Source organism: Motacilla alba, chromosome 1A (assembly GCF_015832195.1).
Source record: "Motacilla alba alba isolate MOTALB_02 chromosome 1A, Motacilla_alba_V1.0_pri, whole genome shotgun sequence".
Taxonomy (NCBI): Eukaryota; Metazoa; Chordata; class Aves; order Passeriformes; family Motacillidae; genus Motacilla; species Motacilla alba.
In genome coordinates this window covers 40,576,004-40,588,304 of record NC_052031.1, presented here as the reverse complement: position 1 = coordinate 40,588,304, position 12,301 = coordinate 40,576,004, and the positions used below count along the sequence as shown (strand labels likewise).

Genomic DNA, 12,301 nt, shown 5'->3' with positions numbered 1-12,301 from the left:
TACTGGTCAGAAATATATGAGGGCATCTGTGTGTAAGTATGTGCATGAATGCACAAAATCTAAAAAATAAATATTTTAATTGAAAATTAAATTTATCTACCCTGTGAGGATTTATAATTTCTGGATTTTATAATTACTGTCTTCTATACAGTTATATAATGTGTGTATTACACATTTATAAATTACCTTGAAACCCCAAATCTAAATTCCAATTTTTTAATCTCATTTTTCCCATGTTACAACAACAACAACAACAACAAAAGCCTTATTTCTGACACTGTCTATATAATACACACAGAACAGAAAGTAAGAATGACATGAGTTGTTCCTGCTATTAAGGCAAAAAAGTGAAGTATTTGGAAACAGACAGGAAAACAACAATAATTTAAAAATTTCAACCCCCACTGCCCTTCACCCCCAAAACCCACCCATATACTAGAATGTAAGAGAAATGATAGGAATTTCTTTTTTTTTTTTCCACAGAGAAAGCATTTGTTAGAAATGCACTTTGTCAGGAGTCCCTAAAAGTCCATGACACAGCAATCACAACAGGTCCCAAACTGCTTTGGAAAAAGAATGGTATTTAGAGTGGTCTTTAGCGTGCTTACAGGTATTCTGTGAGTACGTTTATGGTAGAAATACACATGTGACTTCCAGACAGTTGGCAACATTGTATGGCAGAAATTGGTACAGAGTTCTTACTGAAACTTATAGCATCCTCAGATGTTTATCTACAGCTCAAGGCTGAAATTTTCAGACAATGGGGTACATACATTTCTACCTTAAAAACATTTTCTTTTGATCTACTAGGTACTTTTAGAAGATATTTTTTCATCTGAGTGACTTCTGACTATATCAACTTCCATATGTAGGACCAGAATGAATGAAATGAAAATATTTATAGTAGTGTCTGAGTGAGTTCACAGCTGAATAAAATATGAAATAGAACTGTATCACAAGAATACTACCTCAGGTTATGACCTACATAATTTTTAATGCTTAAAAATGCTCTATCAAAAACTTTATCAATTATCAATTAATAAGGAGTTTTGAACATGGGAGTGCTGATCAATGTACAAAAGAATGTCTTTCAAAAATTACAAAAGCAGCTACTGAAAGAAAAAAATTAAAAAGAGGGTTTTTTTCCTAAAACTTTAGCCCTTTTTCTCTTTTTACCAAGTATTTTTCATTTTTTTCAAATTAAAATAAGGCTTACTATATTACTATTTGATCTACAAACCTCCTTTTCTTCTCTAATGTCTTCCCCAACAAGTTAATGCTATTTCAGCAGTTATCATATTTCAGACTGTGCTTTCTGTGTTCTCTCTTTGATGTCTTATATTAGATTATGCAAAAGCTGAATCTTTCAGTTGAGATTCCTACATCACTGAAAAAGTACAAATTTCAGCTTCTGAATTAAAGGAAAACAGGGCTTCATACTTGTACCTTCCCATTATTTTCTGTTCTGCTACTTGTTCCTGCCCCTGCAGAATACACCACTACAATTTATCTGTCCCTAGCTTACTGTTTAAATTCAACATTTTCTTTTTCCCACACTGAGGCAAATCTAAGTCTTATTTTATCCTCAATGGCCTACTTTTAAAACACACAATTTAAAATTATTTCTCTCTCCATTCATATTCCAGTAATATCAAAGAATTTCTTCCAGGATCTGATCTCCTGATTAACTTCTTCTATGGCAACCCTCTGATCATAAAAATGCTTTGTATTATAATGCTCAAATCTTCTACTCTTGTAACATGGTACATTTCCACTTGAATTGCTTCATAAGGTTAATTTTCCTAGTACTGACATCAGACATCATTAAACACTGTTCCTTCCAATGTGACCAACTCTTGCAACTTTTATGGGTTGTTATCACTTCCTGTACTCCTCCACTTACATGTAATACATTTTCTTATTTATCTTTAATATTTTTCTTTGTAACAAACGACAGTTTCATGTTGTGATATTTCCAAAGACCTATGACACTTTTCTGCTTTGATGTATAAACTTAAAAAAATATTTAACCTGGTATCTACAGGAAGCTGCCTTACAAGCAACTGCTCATTTCAAATGTTTTTGCTAATTTATGACTTTTTGAATATGGAATTGGTTTATCTTTGAGAAACTAAGCTGGTTCTTTAAAAAACCCCAAAAACATCCCTGTCAAAACCAAAAATGAAGAAACTACAGGGGTGATACGCCACCCACATGCAGAGAAAGAAAAGAGTTCCTGATGTAAACTACTTCTACCTGCAATCAGAATGCTCCAGGATCCACTCAGGCATTTACAAATTCAAGAAGAACATGAAAGACATTACAGTGCTATACCATACTTGCACATTATTCTTTTGTGTAGTCTTCTATGAACACAGTGTTATGTAGCCTATACAGTACCCGCTTCAGCCACACTGCACAGGCAAATTTCATCAACAGCACTGCTGAGAAGTGAGTCTGGAGCACAGCCAAGAGTTGCCAAGAGTACTTTGGAGAGTCAAGGCTCTTGAAGAACAGAAGAAATTAAGAGGAGTAAAAAATATTTTGAAATACCATGTTCAGCATTTCAGTGCTTAGCTATCCATGAGTAAATGTAAGATATAAATAAGATGGAGGTAGATTTAGCCTATTTTGTTTATCCTTAGTGCCTACACTCACATAGTTTATTGTCTGCAGTTTCAAATCTGCCTAGTACACACCCTATCTCTAGTTTTTTTCATAAACTTTGGGAATTAACAAACTCTCAAATGATGTATGTTCTTTACTGATGTATGTTCTTTACTGAGGATTTTTTACTATTGAGGAGAAAAATAAGACAAGCATAACATAAAATCCCCTTTTTTTACAGAATATTTTAATAGATTTTATTTCTATCCATTCTCACTTCTTAAAATTAAATGACAGAAGCAATCAAGAACTTCAACACAAGTGTTTAGTTGCTCAGTGATAAAAAAGTATTTCCAAGACAGAAGAGATATCACTTTATATGTAGTCCAAACCAGAGGAATATCTTTCTCTAAATTCAATAAACCAAGTAAAACTATTTAAGACATAAGATCTTCTAAAGGAATTCTCAAAATAACAAGTACAAAGGAACATTTTGTAAGAGTGCAGGAGGTCTAACGACTACGTTGTTCACTATAAAAAGGGCAAAACCTACACAATACTATCAATTTTATTGAGTGTGACAACCATTAGGGTAGGTTTTGTTTGTAGTGAAGATATTAAAAGTACAAGAAAGGAACTGAAAAATTCAAACTCAACCAAACTTTTGTTCAAAATAAAAACTGGAGGCTTCTATGTGACAAGAGAACACATATGCCAAGTACTAAAAGGAACAAAAAAACTGTCATTACTCTGGAGCAGCATGAATTTAGTCAGTAAAGCTGACTTACATCACATTAATAATTTTCTCATACATTCTATGAATAATTAAAGCACGTAATTTCATGTCACAGCTTCAGAATTTTAATTAAAAAAATCTTTATTATATTTACTCTTGAGAATACGATTTTCCTAGAAAGTTATCTGAATAATAGAAGAACTTGTTTTAAGAACTCATGCTCATCAACACATATGATGTGCTGAAGTACCATGCATGATTGGTACTTATTGCAGAGTAACACTGAAAGTGAAATAATGAAATTATTGTACTAATGTCAATATGTAGTTTAGTTATGAATGCCTCTAGACTGATTATCCATTCCATTTATATAATATACTTAATATATATATGATGGATCAAAATACTATATATTTTTCAATTTAAAAGGGTTTTGTTTTGTTTGAGCAGAACTATTTCTGGCTCAATTTCTGATGCTGACTTGAAATGCCTATTTGTATTTGATGAACATAGTGTGACAACAATTCACAGCTCTGTCAGCACAGTAATTTGTAACAGCAGAACTATTCTCCATTGTCAAATACAGAAACAAAGTCTACACTGAGTGCAAGGCTGCTGTTTAGTTTACTTCATAGCAAAATGAAGAGGTAACACTGAAGATCAGGCCTATCATTATGCCAAACATTGTATAAACAAGACTTGATTTAATGTTCATTGAATTAAATGGAAAAAACGTCTCAGACTCAGAGTCTTTTCTTTTTCTTAAGACACTACATCTAAAATTAGTTAATCCCCAATTGTGTGTAATTCTTATATATTTATATGCAGCTTAAAAACAACCATAAACATTAAACTTATGAGTGTCTAAAAATAAATACAGACATAAAAGTACTAATTCTTTTTATTGAGTTATATTTAATTGGTTGATACATCATGGAAGACAATAAACAATATGAAATTTCAGTGTCTTGTAGATCTATGAAAAAACCCCCAATCCTTCCATTTATAAAGAAGGTCAGGCAAAAAAAGCAAAAGAAAACCACAATTTGCCTATAAGTTGCCCCAGGTTAATTCTCAATACATATGTCTCAAAGAGCTTAGTATTTGTATAGATTTCCTCATTACAAAACTGCAATTTTCAGCTGGTAAACACATGAAAACAAACAGGAATCAAAACACTGTATATAATTATAGAGAAATCAACACACATCCCCAGGTATGGAACTGACTTATATTGATTTTGGATCAGTTATAGTTACAATGGCACAGGTTTTCTCTATCCATGCAGAGAAGGTTTGAATGATTTACCTACTGAATAAACCATTTGAAAAATGAATAAATTAGATCTGACTCCTCCTGTTCTTTTACAGAATTTTGTTTAGAACTTTATTCAAATTCTTTTTTAGTGAGATGAACGCAAACCCCCCAGTTCTATTTGTGAACATAATTTAACTGTCCCTAATCTTGATTTTAAACAGCTTGTGCTTATTGTAGGTGTGTTTAAATTAGTTTGTTTTTATGAAAAGCTTCATCTAAACTTGCTACCAAACTCTCCTACTCACTGTCTTTACATATGTATTTCTATATACATGTATATAAAATGTATTTGAAAAGGAGGGAACAACCTAAATATCATGATGATTCCAAATAGGTGAAGTTGACTCATATGCATTCTGTTTATATTTGCAATAGCTTTTAAGACAGCCATAACTAATTAATTTAAAAGTGTAATTTGTTTTACCAGTTGTCTACCAACAGGTTAAAACAGTTGTTCACTTGTAACTTTGCTTCTTTGCAGCTGATGATCTAATCTCTTGCCAATAGCACAGGAATTTACAGAGCATTAAGGTCTGATCCAGAGAGGAGTGAAATCCCATAAATTTCAATTAGGTAGGCAAACTCTCACTTGATTAAGGAAATTCAGTAGTTAATCTTACACTATTTACTCCAGAAGAAGGAAACAGATGATTATAGTGTGACTTTTAAAACCTTAGAGACTAAACTGAGTTGTAAAATTACATTATCTTACATGAGAATTTGTGTACCAATAAAAAACCAAAACAAAAAAACCCAAAAAACCCCAACCTGCCAAACTGAGATTTTACTTCAGTGTAAACAGTCACAGTCACGAAGAAGAAGGAATAGAATTTCATTATCAAGTTTGAGTGGAAGAAGAAAATACCCACTCTCTGCCTTATATAGAACTTGTTTTATAAGAAAGATCCTAATATAGTTTTTATACAAAATAAACAACTGTAATAAAAATTAATCTGATTGAAAAGGTTAACAGAATTCTTCAAAGCACTTAAAGAAATAAGGAAGTATTAAACGGTAATATTTACAGAAAAAATTTAATGTAGCTACAAAAGTAAGCCCAAAGCATTATTTTGTTCAGCAAGATTTTTCTGCATTTCTGAAATGATAATTTTTTTAGAAGCACAAAGTTATGGGTACTGATACAGAGGCTATAAAAATGGGTACATATCTGCAATGAGAATACAGAAAATGCATGTAAGTAAATACAGAAACTTGTACCACAGTTCTTGAAACTTTATTTCAATCTGTAAACTTCTCCATATACTGGTTCAGTGAATGCATCAAGGGGCACTAAAACTGGAGAAATATCTGAATAGCATCATCACCCTCAAGGCATCCAGGTCTCAGAACAGACTCTTCTTCTGCATTCTGGCTAGAAGAGGAGGAAAACAGGAGAAAAGAATGCAATGATATAGCTAAATTGACACTAAACCCAAGATAACTTATTTTCAATGGTATTTAAAACGTCTTAATTCTACTCACCTTCTCCTGGATTCCAAACAGATTCTTCAGCTTTCACCTGCCTGGTCCTGGGTCACTACACCTTACAGTGCTCTGGGTGCTCATCAGTACTGCTTTGTTGTGTGACTGTACTAATTATACCATGATAAAAAGGGATTTTCCCCTAATATTTCTATATTGAACAAACATATTGTATGGGAAGTCATAAAAATATACAACACTCTCATAGGGGAAATAAAATTTGGAAGAAAGAAATTAGTATGATGCACGGACAACACACATGCTTAGTAATTTAGTGAAAGAGTAGTAACTATCTGTACAAAGGTATAAGACCCAAAAATCCCAAGCATCCATACATGTGAAAGAAACATCTAAAATTTATTCCAAGAAAAACTTTATAAACATGTGCATTTGCAATAAATGAACGACGTTTGAAAGAGAGTTTTGAACACAGTGCACACAACTCACACAGTATGATGACAGCCAATGCAGTGTTTTAGCATATGCAGACCAGACTACAAGCAGAGTCTGACAAAACCTAAGAAGGCAGACCTGGCTAAGAGTCAGGAGTCACGCTTATTAAATTGAACTCTCAGGGGTATCATGCAATCAGAGGTCACAATCGAGGCAACAGAAGCAATGTCACGATATCAGAGAAAGGGCCAATTCAGACCTGCTCCCCGACAGGCAGTGAGGTCACGGCTCGCGGCAAATAACTGTATTAAAAGGGAATATTCTCTGCACACTTTTAGAACTGTCATCTGAACAAACAAAGCCAGGTCATTGGTAGGTTAAATCAGAACTTTCTGGCTTACTGGCACATAGCTTCCTTTCTTTTTACATTCACTGCTAATTTCTCAATTACAAAATATACATCAGGTACTAAAGCAAATACTCAGTAAATTTAACTTACAAATACACAGTAGAGTTTGAATTCCTCCTTTTTAAAAGTCGCATTCTATCTTTCACAAGAGATATCACTGGTCTCTGCATAAAGTGAAAACTGCTGAGCTTGCTTCTTATCAGAAAATAAAAAGCATGCATTTTAGAGAAATGTCTCCACAGTCAGGGTCTTAGTAAGCCTGATGCTCAATGGGCAATTAGAAACCAGTAAAAAATGTAGTTATTCATAATGTACTTGTTTAATGATGACTATGAAAATGAAGTTCTTTTGTCTGGATACTTAGATTTCTTTATCTCGTTGTCTGGACTGGGTTATCTACAGCATTCTATAAATGTGCTAATTTATGAAGTTAAAACCATGTTGGTTTGAGAACCTGACAATAAACCTGAAAAGAGAGCATAATTCTAGAATGCCATGTAAACAAAATTGTATTCAAAAATACTGTCTGAAAATGCAGACTTTCTTACCAATATGAGGAAAAAACATATAACTGCAAAATTCAGCATTTCTACCTTTTTTATACTCACATGCCAGATAAAATTTATGCAGTGCATACATCAAACTAGCACAAACCTATGCATTTCCAGAAATTGCTAACATGTTTTGATAAGAATTGAACTGCAAAGTTATGAAGTAGGAAAATTTACATCACAGAAATAACACACCATAAAAGTTACATAGGTATCACTGCATGATTGTACATTTTCATTTAAATACTTGAGTTACTTGTAATTCCTTGTAAAATTAGGTAGGTCCACCATACATTAAATGCTGGATTATATGAAATCTTTAAAAACTGCAGAACTTTGCTCTAAGGGCTAGTATTGAACAGCATAAAATATTAAATTCCTCTATTTTAATTTTAGAGTGTTGTTTTGATATTTTGCTTGAAAAATGTATCTAAACAACAACATTATTAGTTATAAAAACAGACAGATAATTCAATGTGTGTTTAATATTAAACTTGTGAAAATGGCCTCTTTGGACTGCTGTAGATTTCTGATGTCATTAATAATACTAATTCTTCACAACACCACACTTCCCATTAAAGAATAGGAAAAAAAATTATTTAAAGCAAAATTTAATAAATTATATTTCCAAATTAATGAAAAGCTCTAGTGTGAAGGCTTTCCTTTAAAAAGGAAAGCCTTTTCCTTTTCCTGAAAGTGCTTAGAATAATGGAATTATTAAAATCTATAGCTACAGGAAACATTCTTTTAATTGGGATTTAAAATGTGCCATAGATTCCAACTGAAGCAAGATTTGTACCTATAAAATATTTCTAAGGCTATATTATATTCCTTACTCATATCATCATACCAAATGGAAATTCTTTTGCAAGAGGAACATTTGTGCAATGTTAACATTCATGACACTTTCACAGACACAGAATTCGTGGCCTATGTTTAAAAACCATTTGCATAGTAATATGATTTTAGTGTTTGAAAAACTCATTAGGGAAAGCACTTAGAATACATCCAAATATGCACTTTTAATGACCTCTTCATTAGCAATTGCTTTTTGAAGTGTAAAAAAATGCATTGGGCACTGTCCAGTGAAAGCAAAGCAAATAAACAAACCATCCCAATATTGACTGCAGTCCCCAGGTATCCAAACATGACAGCAACAAATTCAATAATTACTTTTAACAGGACATGCTAAATACAATTTTAGTAACACTTTATTTTAAAGGAAATTAACCAAACCTATTCTCCCTTAGCCCCTCCAACCAAATCCATTTGGATTTAACTTGTTGCTAAAATTATCTGTCTTTTGCTCTCTAAGACCTGGGTCATGACCTTACTTAGGGACAGGAAATAGTTATCAGGTCACTGAATGGTCAAATGAAAAAGGATTTGAAATGCTTCAGTACTCAGGGATCTATTCATCTAAAACGATTGCCTTATGTAGCATTAAAAGCTTTGGATCTGAATGTGGAATCAACTTGTTTACATTTACACTGGCTGAGATGCAGATGTCACACTACAAAAATTTTGGACATAAAATATCAAGAAGAGGAGAAAAAAAAAGACAAAATTGAAAAAGATGCAAATAAAACTATCTGAACTATTATATCATTTTATTCAACAATGAGAAAAAGTAGTTCTCCACCTGTGATGGCATTTTGGGTGAAATCTCTCTCTGACTGAAGTCGTCACTGGGTAGTTATAGCAAAAGAAGAGTAAGATTTTTTTTCTTGTGTGCAGTTCCTTTTAGGTTGATAAAAACTGGTAAATCAATATGTTATGAAAGCACAGGCAGCCACCTATACATTGTTCAAAATCCTAGTTTTGGAAGTTTATTGGAACAAACAAATACATTCTCTAGGTTAGAGACCACATTCGTATCTGATACTCTAATAAAATCCTTATGCTACCACAAATTACAACAATCTGCAAAATAGCAGAGTCAGGAACAAAGAGAAAGTACACAGGCAGGTGAAATATGTGGTCAGAAACCTTGAATATACGAAGGCAGGAACTCTGAAGACTAGAACCACAACAGGAATTCATAATATTAGCTGGTATGTATCTATGGCAAGTACCTCCTGTCCAGGAACTTCAGGCAAATAGAAGTGGTTTGGTTTTGGTTTTGTTTTTTTAGTGACTGAAAATGAAAAGCAAGAATATTAATAAAAATTTCATACGTCTAGATAATTTATAAATATTCAGACCCTGAAGTGCACTGCATAAACCCACATAAATTATATTTTACATATTTATTTTTAAACATAATTTCAGGATTGCTTCATTCTATGAATACTGAAAAAATCCTACACTATCATTGACAGACAGGAGACTAGAAAATTAGGCACAGATTTTATTTTTCAGTTTTATTTTATAATAAGAAACTGGACCAGTAGAACTATGTAACTGAAGCTTGAGTGCGTGCACTGTAAGGCCCCTGCAGTCCTTTACAAGTTTTCAGCGTACCGCTGTTGTGAACTGGGTTTGCACTCTGCCAGCAGAGCAGCTCTGACCCATGGAGAGCACTCCTTCAGATCAACACTGCCTCAGGCTTTACTGCTTTCTCCAAGAAGTCTTACATTTCAGGCATCAAGTTGAATTTCTTCTGGAGATGATTAACCCAAACCCATGACAGATTTTTTCCAAGATATCCAACTCCTTATGTTTATTTTATCCTGGCTCTTTTTGGATGTACTGGACACAAGTAACCTACTCATTTTACATGTTGAAGGGCTGGTGGAGAGCCATTAATTCCTTAAAATGAGAAAATATTTCAATGCAAGAGTTCTGTTGTGTGAGCTCAAACTAAATAATAAGAAACAAAGCCATAGAATTATGATTTCAAAAGATACAACCCCTTCTGCACTGCAAGTTTCTGTAACACATTTTCATTACATTTCAGGACAGATCTTACATTCCCTGAAAATGCATTATTTTGTCATTTTTGTCAGTGCTGTATGGATTAGAAACTGCTTCCCTAATGTGGCACACAATTCAGAACCTGGGCGATATGTAACAGTTACAGTTTACTGTAAACATGGCAATTCAACTCACAGAATTGCAGCAAGCCCAGATTTCAAATGTGGTTATTAATCCTTTTGAGACAACAGATCGATAAAAGACAACTTACTTTGGAAATGGATGTTTACAAACACTGTGATTCCTGGGAATTGATGCCATTAATATTTCTCAATTAAAAAGAGCTGATTTCTAAAAGATGAAAGCAACTAACACAAATTTTCACTTATAGTTCAATGTCTTTTTACATGCTCTTAAACAACAAAAACCAGAACATGTAAAGCCCATATAAAGATGAATACTAGCATTCCAGCCTCAATACCATCTCTTAACTGTCATGTAGATGTGATTTGTCAAGCATCAGTGATTTGAATCAACACAAATTCTATTAAATGTCACACATACTTTTTTAAAAAATGTATTCATATTTTATAACACAGAAAATCTAAGAAACTATGTTGGTCAAGTGCAACAATATTTTAATGAACTAACAGAATTAGCCAACCTTAAATTCCAACTTTCCAAAGTCTCACATTTGCACTTTCAATTATCACTAGTAATAATATTCTATAAGAATGTTTTGCAATAATTTTCACTTGAGACTATAAAGAGTTTCATAATTAGGAACTATTATAAAGCTGGAAAACAGATGACTAAGTAGATTCCTTGATATTTATCTTCAAATCATATGACATAATCACAAGCTCACTTTACTTCTTATTCTTGAAAAATAAATGTTATTTCAAGTAACAATTTCAACAGAAATAAATAAATATTGGCATAATTAAAAGTCACCCAAGAAAGCATAATCTATTAATTATCAAATTTATATTGGTGAAATCAGTCTTAACACTATATCCATTACATTTTCGTTGGTCACCATGAGCATAAAATGGCAGGAAATACAGTACTGCCAAGCAGAACTGCAGGTTCCCAAACTATGGCAAACATATCTTGTCAACACAGCCCAGTGCATTTTTTATATAGTTAAACCTCCAGGCATAAATCATTGTTCACATTTTTGGGTGAAGTCACATTGCACTGTTTTCACTTTGAAGTGTATGGTATAGATGTGTCACTGATGGATATGGATATGACTAAAAATAAATATAGTATAAATGCCAATAAATCACCTAACCTACAAAATTAAATACAGCACAATCTATGAAACTAAATAGAGCACAACCTGTGAAATAAAGTCAATCATATCCAAATAATACTTGGATTGTTTGAATGGATTTTCATCTGATCTCCTGCATTCTTCCAACTTGCTCTACAGATTGGAATTCAGCTTCCCATCCCACTGAACAAAAATTATTTGGATAACCCACCAAAACCATTGAGGAAACTGGATTAAAGAGGACCCAAAAAGACACACACTGTTTGCAAAGCTTGTAGCAAAAAAATGTGTTTGGCCTTAGGGCTCATTCTTCAGTTCTCAGCTGCTGTACTGGGACTAAATATTCACACTGTTGGCTAGAAAAGTATCCTTCCTCCATGTAAATGAAATTACAGATCCTGTAATTATGGACCCACAGATGGCAGAGATGCTCTGTTACACGTTCCGCGAGGACTAACTGGAACTTCCCAAGAGGAGTCAAGGATAGATTTTTCCTTCAGTTTCTGATGTACTTTACCCAAAACAGTCAAGACTATTTTACATTAAATTAACAACTGAAATAGCCTCCAGACAAAAAGTGGACAAGAAGTCATAAAGCTTTCTAAAAAATATGCTTTGATGCAAAATAGGAAATTATGACAATTATCTGTGTGCCTTATAAAGTTTCCAAA

The 12,301-nt window shown here is 33.0% G+C and overlaps 1 protein-coding gene across 3 annotated transcripts in view; it reads right to left on the bottom strand.

The window, feature by feature from the left end:
* LRRIQ1 (leucine rich repeats and IQ motif containing 1) overlaps window positions 1-12,301 on the bottom strand; it is a 101,766-nt gene that overhangs the window by 23,072 nt on the left and 66,393 nt on the right. Inside the window, exon 24 of one of the 3 annotated variants that reach the window (XM_038155414.1) lies at window positions 4,263-6,032. The exons of 1 other annotated variant lie outside the window; for it this stretch is intronic. In XM_038155414.1, the coding sequence (XP_038011342.1) occupies window positions 6,004-6,032 (29 nt within the window). In that variant the 3' untranslated portion in view covers window positions 4,263-6,003. Of the gene's footprint in view, window positions 1-4,262; window positions 6,033-8,616; window positions 9,633-12,301 lie in introns of those variants that run through there. One more of the 3 variants, XM_038155413.1, reaches the window with a different exon arrangement.